General features: G+C 51.6%; 1 protein-coding gene and 3 long non-coding RNA genes across 9 annotated transcripts; all 4 read right to left on the reverse strand.

Moving 5' to 3' along the window:
• Positions 1 to 11197: 11197 nt before the first annotated feature.
• Positions 11198 to 12765, reverse strand: Grep1 (glycine rich extracellular protein 1). 6 transcript variants are annotated; one of them, XM_042283321.2, is made up of 7 exons: positions 12555 to 12765; positions 12407 to 12436; positions 12257 to 12316; positions 12000 to 12101; positions 11699 to 11743; positions 11551 to 11604; positions 11198 to 11376 (listed from the first exon to the last, which is right to left on the reverse strand). In XM_042283321.2, the coding sequence occupies exons 1-7, from the start codon at positions 12748 to 12750 to the stop codon at positions 11351 to 11353; spliced, it is 513 nt and encodes a 170-aa protein (XP_042139255.2). In that variant the 5' UTR covers positions 12751 to 12765; the 3' UTR covers positions 11198 to 11350. The 6 variants fall into 6 exon arrangements, with proteins under 6 accessions (XP_042139255.2, XP_076433848.1, XP_076433850.1 ...); XM_076577733.1 differs by lacking the exon at positions 12407 to 12436; XM_076577735.1 differs by lacking the exon at positions 12257 to 12316.
• Positions 12766 to 13772: 1007 nt separating this feature from the next.
• On the reverse strand, positions 13773 to 14612 carry LOC143274447 (uncharacterized). The gene is made up of 3 exons (XR_013053092.1): positions 14473 to 14612; positions 14283 to 14327; positions 13773 to 13917 (listed from the first exon to the last, which is right to left on the reverse strand). It is a non-coding gene; the product is annotated as an uncharacterized LOC143274447 (long non-coding RNA).
• A 493-nt stretch (positions 14613 to 15105) lies between these two features.
• Positions 15106 to 15881, reverse strand: LOC143274448 (uncharacterized). Its single transcript, XR_013053093.1, has 3 exons — positions 15842 to 15881; positions 15339 to 15392; positions 15106 to 15136 (listed from the first exon to the last, which is right to left on the reverse strand). It is a non-coding gene; the product is annotated as an uncharacterized LOC143274448 (long non-coding RNA).
• A 2472-nt stretch (positions 15882 to 18353) lies between these two features.
• Positions 18354 to 19840, reverse strand: LOC143274449 (uncharacterized). The gene is made up of 5 exons (XR_013053094.1): positions 19780 to 19840; positions 19669 to 19701; positions 18714 to 18743; positions 18588 to 18629; positions 18354 to 18395 (listed from the first exon to the last, which is right to left on the reverse strand). It is a non-coding gene; the product is annotated as an uncharacterized LOC143274449 (long non-coding RNA).
• Positions 19841 to 24977: the final 5137 nt, after the last annotated feature.

A 24977-nucleotide genomic window follows, 5' to 3' on the forward strand; every position in this document is an offset into this window, starting at 1 on the left:
TGGGACTTCTAGAAAGCAGCCAGTGCTCTTAACCACTGAACAATCTCTCCAGCTCCAGTGGCGCACACCTTTAATCCCAGCACTTGGGAGGCAGAGGCAGGCAGATCTCTGTGAGTTTGAGGCCAGCCTGGTCTACAGAGCTAGTTCCAGGACACAGAGAAATTCAGTCTCAAAAAAACCAACAAAACAAAACAAACAAAGAAAAGAAAAAAGAAGGAGGCCTGGCCTGGTGTGGTGACAAATATCTCAAAAGAGAGAGAGAGAGAGAGAGAGAGAGAGAGAGAGAGAGAGAGAGAGAGAGAGAGAAGAAAATACACATATATACACTCAGGTACACCCAAATAAATTTTTTTCGGGGGGGGGGGGGGGGGGGGGCAGGTAGAGGGGAGCTTTTTTTGAGACAGGGTTTCTCTGTGTAGTTTTGTGCCTGTCCTGGATCTCGCTCTGTAGACCAGGCTGGCCTCGAACTCACAGAGATCCACCTGGCTTTGCCTCCCAAGTGCTGGGATTAAAGGCCTGTGCCACCACCACCCGGCCCACATAAATCTTTTAAGAAAGGAAAAAGGAGTATGAGTTAGCAAAGTCTGTGATATACATTGTGAAAATGTCATCGCGACGCCGGTAATATTGGAGAGTAAATACTATACCCTGGGGCATGGGGGGGGGGATCTGTGGGTAGTATGTGGAGTGGGTAGAAAATGTCTTAATAAAAAAAAATGAAAAAAAAAATTACTATACACTAATAAAAAGGGAGATGTCAGAGGTGTGGCTCGGGGTAGGGAACTTGCCCCGCATACATGCCAGGCCCTGGGTTCCATTTCTAGCCCTGAAAAAGGACAAAGAGGAGCAGAAGTGAGGGGCTTCTCAAGGCATAGGTTAGGACAACCTCTTATCACAGAGTAAACCTTGATCTGGGCAGGCTGGGAGACACACACACACACACACACACACACAGGGATTTAGGTGTTGCCCTACTATGTTTTTAGGCCTTTACAAAGTTTTTTGTTTTGGTTTTTGTGTGTATGTGTAGTTTTTTGGTTTTTGGTTTCTTTTTTTTTTTTTTTTTTTTTTTTTAATTTCAAGACAGGTTTTCTCTGTGTAGCCCTGGCTGTCCTGGAACTCACTCTGTAGACCAGGCTGGCCTCAAACTCACAGAGATTCGCCTGCCTATGCTTCCTGAGTGCTGGGATTAAAGGCGTGCACCACCATGCCCGGCTTTTCTTTTCTCTTTTAAAAAGACACAGTTTTACTACGCAGCCCCTGTTCCCTGAGAATGCTTACTCTGGGATTAAAGGCAGGAGCCACCACTACCCAGCTAAGGATTTTTTTTTTTTCCCTGAATTTACTATGTGTGTATGAGTCCCTGTGTGTGTGTGTGTGTGTGTGTGTGTGTGTGTGTACACACACGTGCGTGCGTGCGTGCGTGCCCGCTCACGCTCATTCGTGAAAGATTACTTTCAGGAGTAATCTTTTCTGTCATCAGGGGCATGGAGATGGAACTCAGTGATGTTTGCCAGCTTAGACATCTCACTGCCCCATGTCTATGAAGGTGGGTATTGGAACCCAGGGGTGTGGCCCACTCATCACTTCTAGGTATAGGTTTTAGCACTTTTTGGAAGAGAAGTTTGATATCATCAGATTACAAAGAGAGCTGTGACCCCAAAAAGTTTGAGAACCTCTCCCACCAAATAGATGAAGGCCAGTGCCAGTCACCTGGTCTGAAAAGTGAGCTGAGATCACCCATCTACCTCTCCCTGCTGAGATGGCCTTCTCAGACCCCAGAGTATTAGAAGTTTCTTTTTTGCCCTGTGTGGTGACGCACACCTTTAATCTCAGCCCAGAGGCGGAGGCAGGCAGCTCTCTTAGCTGGAGGTCAGCCTGGTTTACCGAGTGAGTTCAGGGCCACCAGGGCTACACAGAGAAACCCTATCTTAACCCCCTCCCCCCCCCAAAAAAAAAAATAAAAGAAAAAAGAAATCTTAATTTTTGGGGAAGACGTATGTGTGGATATGTGCATGTGAGTGCAGATGCTTGCAGAAGACAGAGGAGGCATCCGATCCCGGAACCAGAGTTACAGGTGGTTGTGAGCCAATCAACGTGTGTGCTGGGAGCAGAACTCTGTTTCTCAGGAAGAGTGGTGTACACTCAGAACTCTTTCCAGCCTTCAAGCTGAGACAGTCTTGCTGAATGTTACTTGTTTGTGTGTGCTGTGTGTGTCTGTGGGCACCCAGCTGTCACTGCATATGTGAGGTCAGAGGTCAGTTCCCAGTAGTCTGTGCTGCTCTCCTTCCTCTACCCGGGGCCCAGGAATTAGACGGTCAGGCTTGTTGGCAGTACATTTTTACACACCAGCCATTTTATGGCCAATGCGGATGGCTTTTCTGCAGTTTCCAAGTCAGAACGAGGAGATTCTTCAGATCTGTGGCCAGTTTCCAGCACTCTGCAGTGAGGTCAGATCTGTCCAGCTCATCTGCCTCCTGGGGCATGGATTTCACAGCAGGTTATGAGGGAGGGAGAGGCTGCAAAGTAGAACCAAGAGAGCCCAGCCCGCCTAGAGGCGCCTGAAGCCTTCCGGGGGGCCTCCAGGAATCTGGTCACGCAGGTTTGGTTAGGTGTCTGAGACTGCAGGGTCCAGGGGCCACCAACTCCATCCACCCTCTGCCTGGAGTGTCTTCCCCAGGAGCAGATAAAGTCCCCTGGCTTTGGGTGTTGGAGGCCAGCTCACCATGGTTGACCCTGGATATTTTGAGTTTAAGGACTGAGTTCTGCATCCAAGATTAAGAGAGTTCGTTAACCTATGAAAGGCTTTGCCAGCTAGCTACAATTGCTACAGATAGCTTTAGCTGTGTGTGGTAGCACACAACGCAGTAAGGGTTAGCAATCTCAGCCGGGTGGTGGTTGGTGCACACCCGTGATCCCAGCACTCGGGAGGCAGAGGCAGGCAGATGTCTGGTGAGTTCGAGGCCAGCCTGGTCTACAGAGTGAGTTCCAGGACAGCCAGCACTGTTACACAGAGAAACTCTTGTCTCAAAAACAAACAAACAAACAAAAAAAAAAAAAAAAAGAAAAGAAAGAAAAGAAAAAGAAAAAAGAAGGAAACAGAAAGAAAGCAGTAAGCATTCTCAGGGAGCAGAGGCCAAAAGGTTCCCAATTCCTCTGTGGCCCCAAAGTGTGGGGTGCTCCCTATCCTCCAGCTGGAAGCATAGCTGGAAGCCCCCACACTACCACGGACTCACCAACCACAGGAAGTATGTGTTGCGGACGTGGACACAGCACCAGTGAGCGACAGTGGGTGGACCGGCCCTCAAGCGGCTGAGGAGCAATCACTATCCCTTTCTAACCCAAGCACCGTCCAGATCCGGGGGGAAGCAAATGTGGGGAAGAACCCTCACATTCCAGAAGCCTCAAGGACTGGGGGACTCTAGGCCAGGCTGCAAAAGCCTGCTTACAAGGAAGCCCTTGGCTTTCCTTGAGGCTACGTGGGTGGCCCTACATTTCCATTAGGTTATCTCCTTGTCTACCTGACCTCAGTTGAGTCCTGGGAAACAAAGGGTTAAAGTTTGGACCTATGGACTGGAATGCAGTATCGTTGATAAGGAGAGGTAGGACCCCTCTGAGAAGTTACCATCTCAGTGAGACTTTAACAGGTCCTCCAGAATCCCCACCCACCATCTCCAGGAAGGATATGAGGAATTTTCCCCAACGCTCCAACTGCTGGAGGAAATGGAGGTGTGCCCCACCCCCCATCTAAAGTAACTAAACAACATTCTTTGTCAGGACTGAGCACATCAGCGGCCAGTAGGCTCTGCAGGGCAGTACAAACCAGGATTCAGTTGACATGAATATAGCTTAAGTGGGTTATCTCAGGCTACATCCCCCATTGCCTTTAGAGGAACCTGGCTTTATACATAGAGGACCAGTTCCCTAGCTCCCGACCTTCACTGGCTGCCAGGTAAAGACTGAAGACCCTGTCATTCTCAGCAGCTCACTAATCATTTACTACAAACAGGAAACAAGCCCGGAGCACTAAAAAAAAAGCTAGACTGTGCAAACATTCAGGCAACAGAAGGGGCCTGGAGCAAAGACCCTGGTTTCTAAGTCTGCTGCTCTCTCTCAACAGGTCGGCAGGCCTGAGTACCCGTTCATCAGCCCGGGGTGGTGGACTGTGTGGCAGGCAGCTCCTTTCTCCTGATGAGCCTCCCTTACACCCCCTGGGGAGGTCCCTAAGACCTGTCCATTCTCTGGACAGAACCTCTCTCTCATATGCATACATGTGCATGTGTATGTACTTGATTTTGTGGGGAAGCCACTTTCTCAGGGCTCGGATCCCCACTGTGGAAAGCTTTCACGATAGCTAGGCTCCCACCCTGCCATGAAGTCTCAAAGGTATTCTGTCACCAGCATAAAGGCAGTTTCACTTGTATACCTGGTAGGTCACAACCACAGACTGGGTAACAATTAACTTTATTATCAGTTTTGATCAGCTTTCAACCCACAGCAGTAGTTAGGGCTCCCACAAGAGTTGCCTTTAAAAGATACATTCACTGTCCCTCCTGATACTTTCTGCTTCTGAGCAAGGAGAAGCGAGCTGGAGCACAGGAGAGTGGAAGGCAGCGAGCCGAGGAACACAAGGGAGCAGAGACAGTCACTAGGGAAGACAGACTACTTTCTTCCTCCACCAGTGTTAGCGCGTCAGCTTCCACCCACGGGCTCTCAGACCGTCACTCAGGCCGCAAGTCAGTGAAGGACAGGGCCTAGAAAACAGACTCCTGGGAAGACGGGTAGGGAGGTGGAACAGACATGGCCTAAACCAGACTTGCTAGCACAGTCCCGCAATCCAGCTACTTGGGTAGCAGAAGCAGTCAGACTCCAAGTTCAAAGGTAGCCTGGACTACGGAGAAGGCTTAGCCTGTGTGAACTGGATGGTACTGGATGGTACTGGAATTTAGGAGTGTGACCTCATGTGATAAAAGTGTCTTTTGTCTGTTTTTTTGTTTGTTTTTTTGTTTATTTGTTTGAAAGGTCTTCTTATATAGTTCTGGCTAGCCTGGAACTCATTATGTAGACCAGCTGGCCTCCAACTCAGAGATCCACTTGCCTCTGCCTCCCAAGTGCTGGGTGGGATTAAAGGCTTGTGTCACCACATCTAGCTGATGAAAATATCCTTGCAAACGTGATTCAATGAAGGATCTCATTATGAAGTCAACTTGGATTCAAGAAAGGCAAGGACGGATATCCTTAGAAGCTGAGGCAAAGGAAGTCCTTTCCTAGCGCCCGAAGACAAGCAAGGTTCTTGGAAGCAAGGCAAAAAGACAGACTGGGTCTCCAGCTGCTGTTGACGCTGCCAGGCCTCTTTTAGAACTCTGGCCACCAGCACTGTTAAAAGAACACATTCCTATTGTCCCAGGCCGATTAGTTTGCATAACTGTTACAGCAGTCACAGGAACCTAATAAACTAATTGATCTTGCTGACGGGACCTGGGCTCTCAGAGGTTCCCCAAGGTCAAGGCTGTTTTCCTGATACCTCTCCTGAATGGCTGAAGAGGTCTGCCATCCACTTGGTTACCTGAGCCCTGGCTACCTGTGGAACAAAGAGAACTTTATACTAAGTTGTACTGGCTGCACAGAAACCAGCTGCGGGGTGAGAGGCCTGTAAAGCGGGAGAGAGGAGTTTCTACTCAGGACTCCACCTGGAGCCCTCTTCTCCCCATGGGGATGACTTCACAGCCCTTGCATGTGATCCTCCTGCCCAGTATCAATGCCCATCAACACCACTTGGGGGGGTAGGGGGACACTTGGATCTATTTCAGTCGCAAGTTTGACTCATAAGGCGTGGGAGTTTCGGAAGGTAAGGGAGGAAGAAGGCCTTCCTTACACACACACCCGGATAAGGGACAGTGTACCATTCTGGACACTGATGGCTGCAGCATCTGAAATTTCTGTTTTCAAAGCCCAGCTAGGTAGCTCCTGACTATTAAACCTGCACTCAGAAGGCTGACAGGATAATTGAATTGCTGAGTTCAAGGCCAGCCAGCACTATATAGCAAAGAGGTCTTGTCTCAAAAAAACAAACAAGTTAAACCTTTATTGTCATCCTCTTGACCCGGGTTTCTTCCTTACACGTGAGCTGTGGGTAGGTCTGCAGTCCTAAGGCGACAGCTAGTTTTCTCAGTACTTAGATGAGTTACATTCTCAATATCCTAGGGAGACGCTGCAGGACTGGAGGGCTGGAGGAAGGGATGGCAAAGGCTCCTCATCTTTTTATTTTAAGTGTTTTGAGACAGGGTTTCACTAAGTAACAAAGGCTGACTTTTAACTCGTGATCCCGCTGCTTAAGTATCCCTAATGTTGGGGTCACAGGCGTGTGCTACCAGCCCCAGATGACGTCCCTCATCTTAAACGGAATGTCAGGTTTATTTCTTCATTCTTCCCGAGCCTTGGCTGCAGTCCTGGCACTCTTCTCTCGTCCCCCGGCGAGGTCTGGCCCGGCCTTCCGAACCTGCCGGTGTCCAGGCACGGACTCACCCACTTGCAGCCCAGCGGAGCCAGGCGATCAGCAGGGTGGCGACAGGAAGAAGTAGGGCGGCGGGGGCGAGGGTGGCAGAGGCGGGGGAAAGGCGGGGAGCGGCCAGGGCTCACGGGGCAGCGGCGGCGCCAGCAGGGTGAAGGGTGAGGGCCTCGCGGGCAGCGGTGGCAGCGGCTGCGGGGGAGGTTCTGCGAGCAGCGGGGGCCGGCCGCGAGCGCCCACGGGCCCCGGGGTGGCAGCGACAGCGGCCTCGGGAAGCGGCGGCAGCGGCAGGTGCGCAGGCGGCGGAGCGGGCGCGGGCAGACGCGGCAGGTCCTGCAGGGCGAGCGCGGCTGCGGGCGGCGCGGGCGCGCAGACCTCGGGCGGCAGCTCCGGCAGCGTCTGGTAGACCCCGGGACCCCAGGGCGCCAGCAGCTCCGGGCGCAGCGGGAGTGCGGGCAGCGGCGGCAGCTCGGCCAGAGCGAGAGCCGAGGGCGGCGGCGGTCCTGAGCTCAAGCCCGGAGGCAGCCCGGGTAGCGGAGGGTGCGGCAGGGACGATGCGGGCGGTGGGGTGGGGGGCAGAGACGAGCGGGTCCGGCTCAGCCGAGAGTGCACGCGGCCGCGGTCGCGCCGCGGATGCGAGCGGGAGCGGGGCCACCGAGCCGCCAGCTTGGCCGCCGCTGCCACCCCAGGGCCCAGTGCGCGATGCCCACAGCCTCGGAGCGAGATCCACTAGCCCGCTGCGGTCCGCCCAGCCAATTGGAGGCGCCTGCAATGCGTTCCAGCCAAACACAAGCTGGTGCGCTTACTGCCGTGGCATCCCGACCAATCACCGTATCCCGCGGTGCCTCCTTTACCTCCTTCGCCTCCCGCTGTCCTTCGATGTGCAAACGCGTCCTGAGCGCCCCCTCCCGGTCCGATGGTGCTCTGAGAGGCTGCAATCTCCAGGCCATGCCCCACCAGTGTAGAAAAGTGTCACAGCAGTTGTTGCTATTTATCAATGGTGACTCTGGAGTGATGCATATTTTCATTGTATTTTCTTTTTTGAGACAAAATGTCCCAGGCTGGTATCAATACGTAGCTCATATGGCGTCCCACTCGTGACCCTTCCACTTCCACCTCTTGAGTCTGGAATTACAGACCACGACCCATTCATTCCAGTTATAGAAGGAATATCATAATTCAAAAAGCGCGCAAGCGCGCACACGCACACACGGGCACACAAAAATAAAGAAAGTACTCTAACGAAGTGTTTTGGGTTGAATATGCTTCTCAGTTGGCAAAGTGCTTTCCGTAGCATGCATGAGGCCTTGAGTCCAGTCCTCAGCTCCACATAAATTAGGTGTAATGTCTAATACCAGAACTCAGGGGAGATGGAGGCAGGAGGATCAGAGGATGCTCAAGGTCATCCTCAACCACATAGCCAAGTTCAAGGCTAGTCTGAGGTAGATGAGATTAAAAGGAAGGAATTATGCAGTATATATGTTAAAGTTACTAATAATTGTGAATGACAAACAGGTGGGATTCTGGTAAAGAAAAAAATAAATAGCGGCTCAAGCTTGTAAGTCTAGCATTTGGGGGTTCAAGACAGGAGGATCAGGAGATCAAGGCCAGACTCAGCTACACAGCAAGTTTGATGTACCTTGGGCTACCTGACAGTCTGACTCAAATGTGAAATGAAACAACAAAAGAAAGAGAAAAAAAAGTGTTAATCTCTTCAATATTGGTATTGGAGAGTACCAGATAAATGGTTCGATGGTTAAGAGCACTTATTTCTCTTACAGAGGACCAGGGTTCAATCCCAGTACCTACATAGTGTCTCATAATCATCTATAACTTTCAGTTCTAGGGTATCAAGTGCCCTCTTCCAACCTCCTTGGGCACCAGACACTCACATGGTGTACATATATACATGTGGGTAGAATACTCAACACATATAAGATTATAAAAATCAAGAAAAATTTGGATGCTAGGCAGTGGTGGTGCACACCTTTAGTCCCAGCACTTGGGAGGCAGAGGCACATGGATCTATGTGAGTTCAAGGCCAGCCTGGTCTACAGAGCAAGTTCTAGGATAGCCAGAGCTATACAGAGAAACCCTATCTTGAAAAACCAAAAACCAAAACAAAACAAAAAGATTCAAGGCCAGCCTGATCTGCAGAGCGAGTTCCTGGCCAGCCAATGCTGCACAGAGACACTCTGTCTTGAAAACAAACAAACAAAAAAGAAAAATTTGGAATTGGAATACTAGAACTTTTCTTAGACTAATTAGTAACACCAGAAGGTTCTAGGGTTAATGACATGGATGGGCCAGGGAGTGTGGCTGTGATAGAGTGCTTCCCTGGCATGTTTGAGAGTCTGGACTCCATCTCCAGCGGGGGGATATGGGTATCATCTATTGACCTCAGTGAGAGCTGTCACTGGGAGTAGGTGGTGTGGGCTCACTATCCTCCAGTAAGGAGACAAGCCTTGCGAAGTGGAACAGTTTGTGAGATGAGGAGGAGGATCTGGGAGGCCAGGGCTTTCTTAACCTCCATTCTGAACCCCTCCTTGGAGGCCTGTGTGTCCACATTTGCAGCTCCAAGAGGAAGAAATGAAGTCATCCAGTAGCTAACATGGGATGAGGATGAGTGACTGGCTTTAGAAGTTTTTTAAAAATTTGGAAGTGTTCTGTAATCTGGTAGAGTAAGGAGTCCAAGAAGCCTTAACTGCTTATGGAGGTATTGTTTGTAGGGTCTGTGCCCTTCACTATTCAGAGATTAGTAGACCCAAGTAGAAGGTATTTTTAATGGAGGGGATTTTTTATTTAGTTGCTTTTTGGTTCTGGGGCCTGAATCCACACACTTGTACTCTTGACTGAGCTATATCCCTGGTCCCTGGAGTTCATAATTGTTTGAGATAGCTAATTTAGTTCAAGTTTACAGGCCATTCTAAATATCTAATTTGTAATTTAATTGAGCATTAATCAAAAAATGTGAAAGTAAATTCTTTTTGTTTTTGTTTGTTTGTTTGTTTTCCTGAGACAGGGTTTCTCTGTGAAGCAGTCCTGGCTGTCTTAGAACTCTTCTGTAGACCAGGCTGGCCTTGAACTCACAAAGATCCGCCTACTTCTGCCTCAGGAGTGCTGGAATTAAAGGTGTTCACCACTGCCGTCGGCTGAAAGTAAGTCCTATATCTAAATTATTAATTCAGTGACATCTAACCATAAGGAAAAAATGCTTTTGGCCTGGTGTGGTGGCTCATGCCTATAATTCCACCACTGGGAAATGGAAGCAGGAAGGACAGGAGTTCAAAACAAGCCTCAGCTGTGTAGAGGCCAGCCTCTAACTTACGTAACTGGGTTTCATAATATCCTGTATCAAAAGGTTGGTGAAATGGCTTGGCAGGCAAAAGTGCTTGCCACATAAGCCTGACATGTAAGCACACTTTAAAGCCTGGAACCCACAGTAGAAAGTGAGAACTACCCCCAAAAGTTGTCCTCTGGCCTCCACTCTGTGGTAATCGTGCACTCACTATCACACACAAATCATACACATACAAAATAATAGTAAATTAAACTTTAAAATACGATATTTTTATTTTTTAATTTTAATTATTTTACATGCATGGGTGTTTTGCCTGCATGCATGTCTGTGTACTATGTGCATGCAGTGCCCTGGAGGTCAGAAGAGCGACTCAGAGCCTCTGGGATTACAGACGGTAGCGGACCAACTTGTGAGTGCTAGCATGGATTTCCGTTCTCTAGAAAGGCAGCAAGTGTTCTAACCACTGAGTCATCTCTCCAGACCCCACCTCTATTTTTCAAGTAGGGCCACACTGTATAGCCTGTGCTTGGCTTTGAACTCTGAATTCTCCTGCTCAGCTTCTCAACTTTCTTGCTTCCTCCTTTCAAGGTTAGAGTATAGTCGTTACACCCAGCTTCTTTAACAACTTTAGTGAATGATTACAAATTAAAACAAGTTCTGAAGTGTTCCTTTTCGTGGTAAACACACCCTAAAACCTAGCCCCCCCCCCCCGACCCAATTTAGAGGCAGTCTTTCTTTTCTAGTGCTGGAGGCCAAACCCAGGGTCTTGAGCATGCCAGGGACATACCACTGAGGCACATACCTGTATCACGAATCCTAATTGGTCTTAATAAAAACCCAGAGCCAGATATTGGGGTAAATGCTGAAAGATCAGAGTGACAAAGGAACAAGCCACAGCCACCTCTTACCTCACCAACTCCTTGGCCTGCAAGGGGGGGAGCTGTCTCTTCCCACCTTATCACTTCCTCCTCTGCTCAGCCATGCCACTTCCTGTCTCCACCTCTCTAGTGCTGGGATTAAAGGCATGAGATCCCAAGTGCTGGGATTAAAGGTGTGTGCCACCACTGCCTGGCCTCTGTGGTTAACTAGTGGCTAGCTCCTCACTCTGCTCTCCAGGCAAGCTTTATTTGTTAGAGCACAAACAACATATCAGCATGCATACCCAGCCAAAAGACCCCTAGGTTGGACATGTTTTCCCCCTAGACTGTGACCAAGTGACACCCCTCCCTGGGGACAGGCTTTGAGTCTGTTGTCATGTCTTCCATTTGGAGTAGAGCCTCTGGCACAGAGCCATGTGATGAGTGAGTGGATAAGTGACGCGGGATATGCCAACTTCATTGCAATCAGCCCTCCTCCAGGACGGACACACACACACACACACACAGGCAAACAACGAATCATACGGCTTTTATTAATACTTCAGCCCAGAGGATACCACAGGCTTGGCAGTGCCCTGGGCAAGTCTGGAGATCCCTTGCTGTGCTCCTCTAGCCAGGCTCTAATGCAGAGACCCTCGGGGTGGTGGGGAACAGGCTCCATGCTCAGCATTTCCCAGAAGGGCAGTGTCCTGGGGAAAGGCAGAACAGAACAGCATCTAGGGCACTGGTGATGCTGCTGAGGTCATCACTCAGCAGTCTAGGGGCCATGGAGCCTACTATCACTGCCCAGGACTGGGAACACCTGGAGGGATGATAGCGGTGACCCCTGAGTGGAGTATGTGGGCCACCATGACCCCTCTTACCTCTGTAACCATTTCCCAGTTGGCTCTTGGTATCTGCCTTCACTTCAGGATCCCCTACAACACAGACCAAAAGACAGGGGCATGTGGGCACCAGGGGACTTCTGCCTACCCAGCTCTTTCACCTCAGGCTTGTGGAGATGTCACTCACCAAAATGTTCCAGTCCCAGCTCTGGCCTCAGCTGCCCATAGGGCCCTGGGAGGAAAGGGTTAGGGTAGCTAAGCCACACAGCCCTGGGTCCCCTTCTTTTCCTCCAAATCTCAGTACGGCATTCAGGCTGGGCTCAGGGCCTCCCCTTAGCTTTGTGTTTTCCTTCTCAGTCCCTCCGTACCCTGGTACCATTCCCTCAGCCATGGGTATGTCCCCTCCTTCCCCATACACAGCTGGGGGTTAGGCCTGGACTCAGGGCCCTGAGGCTGCCCACACACCCTTACTCACACACCCCATTTACCTGCTTGGTTCCCAAGGCCTGCATATCCATAACCTGGCTTCATTCCAGGCCCCCAGGGCCGGAGGGCTGGCCAGGGGAAGCCATGCAGGGCCCCAGCCTGACCTGCACGAGGAGAACTAGTGTGGGAACACTATCCCCCAGAACTGGGCATTCAGGAGGCCCCAGTCCCTCTGGACTTTGGAACCCTCTTGGTCTCCCTTGCTGGATTATTATTATCATTGTTGTTGTTGTTGTTATTATTATTATTATTATTTTACCATTTCTCTCTAGGGTTGGAACTGTTGCTTTGGGGTACAGAAGAGTCTCCTCCCTGAGTCCTACAAAAGATCAGTTATTTATTCCTGCCCAGATCTTGACTATGGCCCATCCTCTTCCTTACTGTATCTGTTACCCTGGGTCCAACTCACCATTCCTAAAACCATTGGCTATGGGGAACCCTGGAGGATGAAAAAGAAGGTTTAGTGTGTGTCCGGGGTGGGGTGGGGGTGGGGGTGGGGTAAGTCTAACTTCCTGTCCCATATCCCAGCTCCCACCCTCATCCCGCTCCCCAGGCACCTGACTGCAGGGTCTCCGGGAAAATTCCAGTTTCCAGAGCTCCGTTCCCATAATGGAAACCTGCATGAGAAAGGTTGAAGCAGGGAGGGCCAGGACAGGGCAGCCAGATAAGAGCTCTCAGCAAGGAGATACAGAAAGACCAATTCCGATTGCAGAGCCCTTCCGCCCCACCCCTGCCCCCTGGTGGCGCAGGCATGTAATTTCAGCTACTTGGGAGGCTGAGGCAAGAGAACCCAAACCTCAAGGTTTGCCTGGGCTCTAAAGACTGTCTCAGGCAGAAAGGAAAAGCTGATGAGATGGCGCAGCCAGCAAAGCACTTGCAGCCCTAATGTGCAAGCTCGATGGACTGAGTTTGATTCCTAGAAGTCACATAAAAGTGGAGAGGACTGACTCTATAAAGTTGTCCTCTGACCCACCCCAACATGTGTCATGGCACATTCACCACCACCCCATAACAATAAAACTTTGAAAATAGAAAGTTAGAAAGTAAAAAAGGCTTGGCATGGTGGCGCACGCCTTTAATCCCAGCACTTGGGAGACAGAGGCAGGTGGACTTCTGTGAGTTTCAGGACAGCTGGGGCTATGTAGCGAGACCATGTCTCAAAAGACCAAAATAATTAATAATAATAATAATAATAACAACAACAACATAAAATAGAAAGTGAAAAGAAGGCTGGGGTATTTAGTGGCTCCATCCCCCTGGCTCACATCGTTCACCTCCTTATCCAGCCTGCTCCAGCTCTGTTTTCCTGTTCCTCCTCCAGGAAGGCTTCCCTGACTTTCCTTCTGGGCAACTTCTAAAGCTGCTTTCTTCCCAGCTTCCTTCTGACCATTACCTTCACCTCAGGCAGGGTCACAACTGGCACTGGCCATCATTGTGGAGGAGAGGATGTTGGGTGAATAAGAAACAGAACAGTGGTGGCCATGTCTGTAATCCTAGCACTCTAGAGGCAGTGGCAGGCAGATCTCCATGAATTCCAGGCCAGCCAAGGCTATATAGTGAGATTCTGACTAAGAAAGAAGAGAGAGGGGGTGGAGGGAAGGACGGAGGGAGGGAGATAGAAACTGGAGAGCTGAGAGCCGGCCGGAATAGAGTCTGGCCATGAGATAGATTTGCTTGAGCCCAAGATGGGCATTTAGAAGGGCTCACCAACTTTCTGCAGCTTGAGGCCATGGAAGCCTGAGGGAGAGGAGACTGTGGGTCACATATGACCCCAGCTCTTCCCTCCCTCTTCTGGAGGGGAACACAGAGGAAAGAGACAGAGGAAGGGCGGGGGTGGGTGAGGGTGGGGGTGAGGTGGTGGTGAAACATCCTTCTCACCAGGTTCTGCTTCAGCTCCATAGCCATTGGAAGGCTGGTAACCTGTGAAAGGGTGGGGGTCAGTGATGGAGGGTGGAGACTTTGCAGATCTCCTTAGGGACGGCATGCTGACCTAGGGAACCTTGAGAAAAGGCAGGAACTGGCCCAGTTTACATGGAATAGAACTGAAGGAAGAACTTAGAAACAGGGTAGACTATGGGAGGGTCTTCCTGGCCTTAGGGTACCAGAGGCAGCTTGAGAACAAGGGTGATGGAGGACCTGATGTGTGTGTGTGTGTGAGAGAGAGAGAGAGAGAGAGAGAGAGAGAGAGAGAGAGAGAGAGAGAGAGAGAGAGAGAGAGAGAGAAGTAGAGAAGTTGAGGATTTGTCCCTCTGAGATTCAGGACTTGGGGACAGACAGACTCATACCTGCTTTCTGAGGCTTTGGTCCCCACTGCATGGCCGGAGTTGGTGCTAGAATGAGGGATTCAGAAATGAGCCCTGTACAGGGTCTCTCTGAACTTCAGAGGATAAGACATCAGAAAATACAGCCAGGCCCAGCCCTTTCCAGAGCCACATGCCTCCTGGCACCTCCCGCCTCCTCAGGCTCCACACTGACCTGGGAATTTACCATTCTGCACTGGGGGTAGGAGCTGGGATTTCAGGCCCCAGGCACCGCCTTTGTCTGAAGGGACTGCTGGAGTGGGGGACCTGGGAAGGAGCTGTGGTGGGGCAATCCCACCATTGCAGGGACCTAGATTGGGGAGGGAGGCGAAGGTGAGGAGCCGGCTCACACTGCCACTCAAGACACCTAGGCCAGGACAAGCCATGGTTTGCAGTGGCTTCCAGGACATGCACAGCATTCCCAGGCGAGATAGCCCAGTTCTGTGGGCCATGCTGCTCAGGGGCTAAGAGAGCTGAGACAGGCAAAGGGCCCTGGCTGCCAGCCATGCCCTCTGACCTCCCTCCCAACCTGGCTGGGGCACTCACCTGGCTGGGCTGCCATTCCATTCCCATTGCTGTAGCCTGGGGAAGAAAAGCAGTAAATGAAGGGCAGGATGGGGTGGGTCTGCCAGAGGGGCAGGGGAGACAGAAGGCAGAGGTGAAGGGGCTCTCACTTGCCTGTCTTTGGAGGTTTCATTCCCCCTCCCAGGCCTGGTGGGGACAAAGAAGTGATCACATATACATACACACCCTTCCCTGCGAGTGAACCCTCTGCCCCACCCCTACCCTGCACTCACCTGGCGGGATCCCCATCCCCAGCCTGTTCTCTGGCATGTACCCTGGGAGGAGAGCAGGCTATGAGGACTGGGCTGACATTGGGTGTAGAAAATCAAGGGAGGCAGGAAGCGGGACAGAAAGAGCCTCCCCTGGCTTCAGGCCTGAGGTGAGCTGAACAGGGTGTGGGGGACCCCACCTTGCCCTTGCGCCTTCCCAGGACCATCTGTGCCTGAGGGGCCTTGTTCCCCTTTCTGTGCCCCTTACCTGGTTGTACTCCTTGACCTTGGAAGACTCGAGCTCCCAGCCCATTTCTGTACCCTATGGAGACGAAATGAGGCTACTCTCTTCCAAAGAACTTTCCTCTGATCTCTATCTAGTATCTGGCCTACAGCACCTACCCCTTCCTCCCCTTCCTGGTCCATAGTTGTTGGGAACTGCATGGTCTAGTGGGCAGAAAAAGATGAAGGATGGAAGGGCCCTATTCAGGTTTTGAGAGGCCAGGGGGCCTTCAGATGGGTCCCAGAGTGAGTGTCCACTGGCTTCCTTTGCTGTATACTCACAGCCCCTACACCGCCTCCAGTACCTGCTTATTGCCATTCTGAACTGGGAGGAGGAGGGGGAAGGGAGTGGAGGATGGAACTAAAGTTAGGGAGGAAGGGATTTTGGTCTCTCCTTTAGAGTCAGGCTAGAAACTAGACTCCTTTGGACCTGTCCCTGCAGACCTGATTGGGGACCGTGACAGGACAGCCAAACACAAACTCCCTTACCCAGCTGGACTCCAAGCCCATGCCCATTCCGAAATCCTGGGGATACAGATGGGAAGGTTCATTAAAGAGGGAGGAAATTCAGGGCTGGGGGACAGGCAGAAAGACAGGCTAGAGCTGGGCGCACCTGGCTTCTGGGACTTCATGTCTGTTCCATAGTCTAAAAGAGATACAGGGAACAGGTGAGAGATGCTGGGCTCCCTGCCTCTGGGCCTCATAAGCCTGGCCCAGCTCCTACCTTGTCCATAGCCATTTTGAGCAGCAGGGCCTGTGGAGGACAGGGAAGATGTTATAGGTGGGCCGTGGAAGAAGAGGCCAGGATGAGGGGTCCCTAGGGTCCCTCACCTCCCTCCCTGGCTCCACGGTACCCCGTGTTCCTATTGATTTCCATTCTTCCTTCACAGGAACTAAGGCTGGACTCTCCTTGGAGAGAGGCACAGGAAACCCCCCTCCCACCATGGGCTTAAGGACTAAGGGTGGTGAGGACCGAGAGAGAGAGAAAGGGCATGTTATCCTCACCTGGCTTCTGAGACTTCCCACCTACTCCTGCGTTTGGCAAGAGACAGAGAGGGGCTGACTGGATTTGTGTCAGGGACTCCCCTCAATCCTCTATCCTCCTGATATCTGTCCCTAGCCCCTCTCCCCATCTGCCCAGTTTCCTAAAATTACCACAAGACCCATGCCCAGAAGACCACACCTGGCAGGGCATCCAGTCCATTTCCGTTCCCATATCCTGGGGAGAAAAGGGAGTGGGATGAGATGGGGACCTCGTCGGGTGGTGGTGGTGGCGGCGGCGGCGGCGGCGGCGGCGGCGGCGCGCCTTTAATCCCAGCACTGGGGAGGCAGAGGCAGGCGGATCTTTGTGAGTTCGAGGCCAGCCTGGGCTACAGAGCGAGATCCAGGAAAGGCACAAAGTTACACAGAGAAACCCTGTCTCGAAAAGCCAAAAAAAAACCCCAAACAAACAAAAAGATGGGGACCTCAAGAGGAGGCAACCTCTGAAGCAAGCAGGGAATAAGGGGGCTATCTCCTTCTCTGGATTCCTAAGTCTCCAGCTAGGAGGTTGCATACCCGTCCCAGGTCTGTGAAGGAAGAGGGAATCCAGGCCTCAGGCTAGACCACTCACCATTCAACTGACTGAACTCTCTTTGTGGTCCCAGCCCCCGTTCTCTCAGAGGCCTGTCTTTGCCTTATGGTCTTCACCTGGCTGGGATCCTGTCCCAGGAAAGGCCCCAGCTCCCAGCCCATTGCCGTAAAGAGAGAAGGAGGGAGACAGGGTGGGAGTATTTACGGATTCAGGAGTGCATGGTCAGCGGCCCTGTGCTGACTGGTTTTGTCAACTTGACACAAGCCTAGAGTTTCTGAATGGAGAAAATGCCTCCATCAGATTGGCCTGTGGGGCTTTTTCTTGCTTCATGACTGATGTGGGAGGGCCAAGCTCACTGTAGGCAGAGCTCATGGTCCTGGGGGCTATAAGAAAGCAGGCTGAGCGAGCTGTGAGAAGCAAGCCAATAATCCGCACGCCTCCATGGCCTCCGCTTCAGTTTTGTCAGGTCTTCCCTTCACGGCGGACTGTGACCAGGACATCTAAGCCTAAATAAAAGCTTTCCTCCCCAAGTTGGTCATGGTGTTTTATCACAGTAATAGAAACCCAGACCCAAAGTAGACAAGACTCACCTGGCTTGTGGGGTTTTCTGCCCCCTCCAAAACCTGTGGGAGACATGCACATCTGGTGAACCCTGCTTGCTCACCCCCTGCCCCATATACACACTGTATAAAAGTCTCCCAGTCCCTCTGGACCCCGCCCCTACCTGCTCCAAATCCACTCTGGGCTGCCATGCCTGTGGGAAAATAGGACATGACGTTCCGCTGAGGTGGAGATAAAGGGGTCCTCTCTTGTACAAAACTAGAAACCTAGAATCCTGGAGGTCTGCTCTCAGCATCCCCTCAAGTTTGTACCAACTCTGCCCCTCTGAGGCCTAGGAGGGGAGCACAGAGGGACACCCCAGATGTGGGTCCCTCAGGTCCTTCTCTCACCTGGCTGGGCTCTCAGTCCATTCCCATTCCCAAACCCTGGAGGGACAAGAGAAGGTGGAGCTGACTCAAGGGGGAGCACTATCATCGGAGAGAGACCAGCATTGGCAGGAGGGAGTCCCACTGCCTTCTGGGGTTTGCATGCAATCCAAAGCATGAGAGAGAAATGGGGAGCAGGTGAGGCCCCAGGAATGCCTCTCTTAGAACCCTGGTGCCCTGGCTGTAACCCCTGCCAGTCCCCTGGTGCCCTCACCTGGCTGGGCTGCAGCTCCTATTCCGTGCCCATTGCCAAACCCTGGGAGACGGCAGGAAAGAGTCAGGGAGGCCAGGCTACATAGGGGTGAGTGGGCTGGGCAGGGACAGGGCGGATCTCACCTGGCTTTGGAGGTTTCATACCCCCTCTGATGCCTGAGAAGGAAACAGGGACTAGGTGAGGAGCCAGGGGCTCCCCAGAACCCCAGCCCTAGCACGTTCCTTCCATCCCTTCCTTTACCTGGTCCATGGCCATTCTGAGCTGAGGGACCTGAGAGGAAGGGAGGGATGAACAGGAGCAAGAGGCCTATAATCAGTCCCCTCTTCATAGCCACGCAAAAAACCAAGGTTCCTGAGGACTTTCCCAGCCCTCCTCCTCATTGACTGGCCCTGTCCCCCAAAGCCTTAGAGGGGAAGGTGGCTGTAGGCAAGCAGACCCCCCCCCACGGCCCACCACCATCACCTGGCTGGGCTCCCAGGCCAAGTCCGTTCCCATTCCTGAATCCTGGGGGCAAAGAAGAGTGTGAATGAAGGAGCGTTCCGGGCCAGAGGAGAGACCGGCAGAGGAACAGCTCAGGACGGGGCTTACCTGGCTTCTGGGCCTTCACACCTCCATAGTCTGGAAGAGAGACAAAGATCAAGATGAGGGACAGGGGGTGGGAATTTGGGGTCCTCCCAAGGAGCCCAGCCCTGCTCCTGCCTGGTCTGTAGCTGCTCTAGGTACAGGACCTAGTAGGGAAATGAAGGAGACTAAATATCAGGCCTCTTTCTGAACCTCAGCCCAAGGCCTGGAGCTCCATCTCCATCCACCCACAGACAGCTGAGCGTGGGTCTTGGGGGGTCACACTGTGCGCCCTCTCCTTATATCTTTCTTGCTTTCCCTGCCCCACCCTGAAGAATGCAGCATCTTCACACGGTGTCCCGAGTGGCCTCTGAGTATTCAGACCTACAGTGCTCACTTATGGCAATCCTGCCCGAACCTCTGCCCCCCAGGTCTGGCTCCAGAACCCCTCACTTTCTGCCCCTCTGCTGTCTTCTGCTGCTCCTCGGTCTCTTTCCCAGGTTCCTCTCTTCCGCTCATGTTCTAGAAGGTGATGGTTCTGTCTTCTGGGATGAGCCTTTAGCCTCCTTCTTGGGTCTTGCTTCTCTACAGCTCTGGATGCCATATCCAGTTGCCTGGGTCCTTCCTTGGTTATCACAACCAGCCAGAAGCATATCTTCCTCTTCCATCCACACTATGTCCTGCCTTCTGGGCCCCTCAGCCATTTTTATAGGCCGCCACCTCTTTCTGTGGATGTCTCTTCCATGCTTCTCAAGCCTCCACCTCTTTTGAGTGGGACACAGCCAACTTCCCAGTTTCTACTTTCTCTGGTTCTAGAATGCTCAGGGTGGCTCTTGTGACAGCCTCAGTACCATGCTGTTGTCCTGTCTGTTTTCCCAACATGCCTTGGGCTTCCCCACCTGACTAGCCAGGGACGGGTGTGGTTTGTTGAATGAGTGTTTGCCGTGTGAGGCTAAGTTGGAAAGCAAGCAGATGTTCTCACCTGGCTTCTGGGGTCTCATTCCTTCTCCAAGGCCTGGGGAACAAGAGAGATTTTTAGGCCTCCACATTAGCACTCCCACTCAGGGGTGTTTGAAAAATCACAGTGCTTCACCTGGCTGGGCTCCAGTTCCTGGGAAGGCCCCAGCTTCCAGCCCATTTCCATTCCCAAGGCCTGGGGAAACAGTGAAGGAAAATGAGATCGTGAGCCTGGGAGAAACGCAGGTGTATAACACAAGGGTGGACACCGGGTGAGTCTCACCTGGTTTCTGGGGTTTTCCAACTCCCCCAAAGCCTGGAAGAGACGTGTAGGTGAGGAACCCTCATTTCTGGGCTGGCTTCTTTCCAGAAACTCAGTCTGGGACACCCTGCACCTGTGCCTGTCCTCTTTACCTTCTCCAAGGTCATTCTGAACCGGGATAGAGGGAGCTGACCTAGGCGCTATGGATGCACTTAAATGGGAATGAGGCTGAGCTGGTCAGCTCCTGACTCTTCCTCATTCTTTAAATTCCTTCCCAGTTGGATCTTTACTTTTCTTGTTTAGACACAGGGTCTCACTATCTGGTCTAGAACTCTCTCTGTAGAGTAGGCTGTCCTTGAACTCACAAGCATGTTTCTGCCTCCTGAGTGCTGGGATTAAGACCCTCATCACTAGCCAGATAATAGTGGTGCACGCCTTTAATTCCAGCACTTAGGAGGCAGAGTCACACAGCTCTGAGTTTGAGGACAGACTGAGCTACAGAGTAAGTTCTTTTTGTTTGTTATTTTAAAGATTTATTTTATTTATCATGTACACAGTGTTCTGACTGCATGTACCCCTGCAGGCCAGAAGAGGGCACTAGATCTCATTACAGATGCTTGTGAGCCACCATGTGGTTGCTGGGAATTGAATTCAGGGCCTCTCGAAGAGCAGTCAGTGCTCTTAACCTCTGAGCCATCTCTCCAGCCCCCTTGTTTTTGTTTATCAAGACAGAGTTCCTCTGTGTTACAGCTCTGGCTGCCTTGGAACTCATTTTGTAGACCAGGCTGGCCTCAAACTCACAGAGAGCCACCTGCTTCTGCCTCCTGAGTGCTGGGATCAAAGGTGTGCGCCACCACCGCCCGACTTAGAGTGAGTTCTAAGTGACCCTATCATTGTGCTCTGTTTTGTTTTGTATTAGAGACAATGTTACTTGTAACTCAGGCTGGCCCCCTAACTCACTATTAGCCTAGGGTGACCTCGATAGAGGGTTTCTACCTCCCAAATGCTAGGAATACTTGTGCCACCACACCCTGATTTGGGGTTTTATTGTTGTTGTCGTTTAGTTGGTTGGGTTTTTTTTTTGTTGTTGTTGTTGTTGTTTCTTTTGTTTTTAAGACAGGGTTTCTCTGTGGGGCTCTGGCTGTTCTATAACTAGCTCTGTAGCCCAGGCTGGCCTTGAACTCAGAGAGATCTGCCTGCCTCTGCATCCTGAGTGCTGGGATTAAAGGCATGTGCCACCACTGACAATGCTGTTTTTTGTTTTGTTTTGCTTTGTTTTTTTTTTGAGACAGATTTTGCTTTGTAGCTCAGACTAGCCTGGAGTTCACTGTCTTCCAAACTGACCTGAAATTCTTTTTTTTTTTCTATTAAGAGTTTTTTTTATTCATTTTACATATCAATCACAGATCCCCTCTTCCTTCTCCCACCCCTCTAGCCTTGCGGCCGCCCCCCCCCCCCCCCCCCCCCGCAACCCACCCCCAACCTGGAACTCTTGATGCTCTTGCCTTGGACTCCTGAGCCCTGGGATTATAGGTGTAAACCACCTTGCCCTGCAGGGGGTTTGGTTATTGGCCCGTAAAGTGAGCTCTCCAGCCTGTGCATGGTTGGACTGGAGCTACATGGTGTTCATTGGGCTCAACACCAGGTCTGGCTCAGGGATGCATCTGGGAGATGGGTTAAATGAATGACCCCCTAAAACCCCTGCCTTAGGGTCCCCAGGTGGGGGCCCTGGACTTGCCTCTCCATCAATGCACTTACCTGGTTGAGCTCCCAGGCCGTTTCCATTGCCAAATCCTAAGGGGAAAATCGGGTGTGAGCGAAGAGTTTGAGGGGGCTTGGGAGTAAACGAAGGTGACAGGTGGGTGGGGACACGGGAAGGACAGGTGACTGCTCACCTGGTTTCTGAGTCTTCGTGACAGCTCCCAAACCTGGGGAAGACCCAGGGAAACTAAGCCATGTGCAGATCCCACACCACTCAGACTGTTCTAGAAATCACCTGTCTTGTTTCTTTTTTTTCAGTACTAGAGATTGAATCTGAGGACCTGTGCACACTGGGGAACTGCCCTGCCACTGGACTATATGCCAGAGACCGTTTTTTTAACGTTTTTTTTCATTTTATTTATTTTAATCTATTTTAAAATTCTTTGACAATTTTACTTATGTATTTAATGGATTTTGGTTATTTTCACACACATACTCACACAAACACACACACACTCACACCACATAGACACACACACTCACATACACTATTACCTTCTCTTATCCCTTTCCATCCTCCTCCCACTATTTTGTGTGTATGTGTGTGGGGGGGGGGAAAGGGTCTCCCTGTGTAGCCCTGACTAACCTTAAACTCGGAGATCCTCCAGCCTCTGCCTCCTGAGTACTGGGATTAAAGGTGTGCACCACCACTGTCCTGCCCCACTATTTATTTTTATGTTTTTATTGAGAAAGTCTTACTATGCAGCTCTACCTGGCCTGGAACTCTCTATATATATACATATACTAGTCTGGCCTCAAACTCACAAAGATCAACCTGCCTCTGCTTCCTGAGTGCTGGGACTAAAGGCGTATACCATCATGCCCACTTTATTTAGTTTTTGAGACAGGGTCTCATGTAAGCCAACCTGACCTTGAACTGCCTATGAAATTGAAGATGCCCTTGAACTCCTGGTCTCCTACTTCTGCCTCTCAAATGCTGGGATTGCAGGTACATTCACTAAGCCCAGTTTATGTGGTTCTGGGGATCAAACACAGACCCTGACGTGTGCTGGACAAACACTATTCCAGCTGAGATAAGTCATCGGCCTCTAGTTTCCATTCTGAGACAGGGTCTCCCTATGTTCCCCAGCCTTGAATTCTCTCATCAGCCCACGCAGTCCCTAAACTTTCAATCATTCTGTTTCAGCCTCCCAGGTATCTGAGGTTACAGGTCTGTGCTCCAAGACTTGATTCCAGAAATAACATCTCCTACTTTTTATTTTTTTTCTTGAGACAGGGTTTCTCTGTGTAATAGCCTTGGCTGTCCTGGAACTCACTCTGTAGACCAGGCGGGCCTCAAACTCACAGAAAGCTACCTGCCTCTGCCTCCTGTATGCTGGGATTAAAGGCATGCACCACAGAAATCAGCTTTTGCTCTCCCAAACTATGACTTCCCCTAGATTCTCCCCTACCCTCATCTCCAGATCCCCAGTTTGGTCCAGGTGCCCTCACCTGGCTGGGCTCCAACTCCTGGGAAGGCCCCAGCTCCAAACCCTGGGAGACAGCAGGAAAGAGTCAGGGAGGCCAGGCTACATAGGGGTGAGTGGGCTTGGCAGAGACAGGGCGGATCTCACCTGACATTGGAGGTTTCATGCCCCCTCTGATGCCTGAGAAGGAAATAAGAACTAGGTAAGGAACTAAGAGCTCCCCAGAACCCCAATCCTAACACATGCCCCCATCTCCTCCTTTACCTGGTCCATGGCCGTTTTGAAGTGCAGGGGCTGTGGACAGAGAGAGGCAGAGCTGCAGCCGGGCCAGTATGAGGATAGACTGAGGTAGTTAAGACCACTCCCATGATATCCCTACCCGAGACATTTGTGTCCCAGGCCCCCAGCAATTCTCTTAGAGAACATGCCCAAACATCAGCCTAGAAGACCCTCTCTAGGCCAGAGTCTCCTTCCACTGCTCTTGGGAGGTAATGAAGTGACAGAGGTAGGGATGGAGGAGAGAGAGAGAGAGAGAGAGAGAGAGAGAGAGAGAGAGAGAGAGAGAGAGAGAAGAGGCGGTGGTGGCACACACCTTTAATCCCAGCATTTGGGAGGCAGAGGCAGGCGGAGCTCTGTGAGTTCCAGGCCAGCCAGGTCTAAAAAACAAGTTCCAGGACAGCCAGGGCTGTTACACAGAGAAAACTTGTCTTGAAAAACCAAAAGAAGGAAGGAAGGGGCTGGAGAGACGGCTCAGAGGTTAAGGGCACTGGCTATTTTTCCAGAGGTCCTGAGTTCAATTCCCAACAACCACATGGTAGCTCCCAACCATCTGTAATGAGATCTGGTGCCCTCTTTTGGCCTTCAGGCAAACCACTGTATATATAATAAATAAATAAATAAAATAAGAAGGAAGAAAGGAAGGAAAGAAGGAAGGAGGGAGGAAGGAAGAAGGAAAGGAGAGAGGGAGGGAGGGAGGGAGGGAGGGAGGGAGGGAGGGAGGAAGGAAGGAAGGAAGGAAGGAAGGAAGGAAGGAAGGAAGGAAGGAAGGAAGAGTGCAGAAGTGCAGAAGAAAGGCAAGGAGCAGGCCTCCCCTCACCTGGTCTCTAAGGTTTCACGGCCCCTCCTAGGCCAGAGGCAGGCATAACAAGGCTGACGTCCCCTGCCCTCTTACCAAAACTGTGCCCCAGCCCTCTTCACCAGCCCCACAGTTACTTCACCATCCTGCCTCAGTTACTCTCACCTGGCAGACCTTCCTGCAGCAGGGGATCTACTGAGGCCCAAGTCATTTCTGCCACTAAATATTGAGAAGGGGTGGTGGACCATGGGTGGGCATGTTTGGGGGACATAGAGAGCCGTGGGTAGAGATGGAGCTAAGACATGGGCAGGGCAGGATCTCCAACACCTAGCTTGGAGGTTTTCTCCCCTCCCAGGCCTGGGTCAGATGGAGAGCTGAGCTCTGCCCTTTGTTCAGAACCAACCTCTCTCCTTTTGGCCCCAGGGGTCCTTACCTGGCTGTGCTCCCACCCCTGGAAAGACTCCCGCTCCCAGCCCAGGTCCATATCCTGGGGAGAAAGAGCCAGAAAGAGGAATAAAGAAAGGATGGGGGCATCAGGCTGAGAGAGGGACAGGCAGGAGAGGGCGCTCACCTGACTTCTGGGGCTTCACAACCCCTCCAGAGCCTGAGGAGAGAGGTGAGGCAGATGATGGGAGCCCAGGGACCAAGCCTCCCTCCTGGGTTCTCAGGTCCATATCCATTCTGAACTGAGAGGCCTAAGGTGGCGTCTGGGGCTCAGTGAAGTGGTGGCCCGGGAGAGTTCCCTGTCCTCTCCTCCCCACACCTGACACCAGAGCTTGCCAGGGTCTCTCCTGCCTGCCTTTCCTAAG

Source organism: Peromyscus maniculatus, chromosome 8 (assembly GCF_049852395.1).
Source record: "Peromyscus maniculatus bairdii isolate BWxNUB_F1_BW_parent chromosome 8, HU_Pman_BW_mat_3.1, whole genome shotgun sequence".
NCBI lineage: Eukaryota > Metazoa > Chordata > Mammalia > Rodentia > Cricetidae > Peromyscus > Peromyscus maniculatus.

Excerpts from the sequence above, each read along its gene's own strand:
- Grep1 (XM_042283321.2), bottom strand. The coding sequence starts at position 12,750 with ATGCCTGCGCCACCAGGGGGCAGGGGTGGGGCGGAAGGGCTCTGCAAT. Across the intron at positions 12,437-12,554 it reads CCCGGAGACCCTGCAGTCAG|GGTTCCCCATAGCCAATGGT; the intron begins GTGCCTGGGGAG and ends TTCATCCTCCAG. Across the intron at positions 11,377-11,550 it reads ACTGGGAAATGGTTACAGAG|GACACTGCCCTTCTGGGAAA; the intron begins GTAAGAGGGGTC and ends GCCTTTCCCCAG.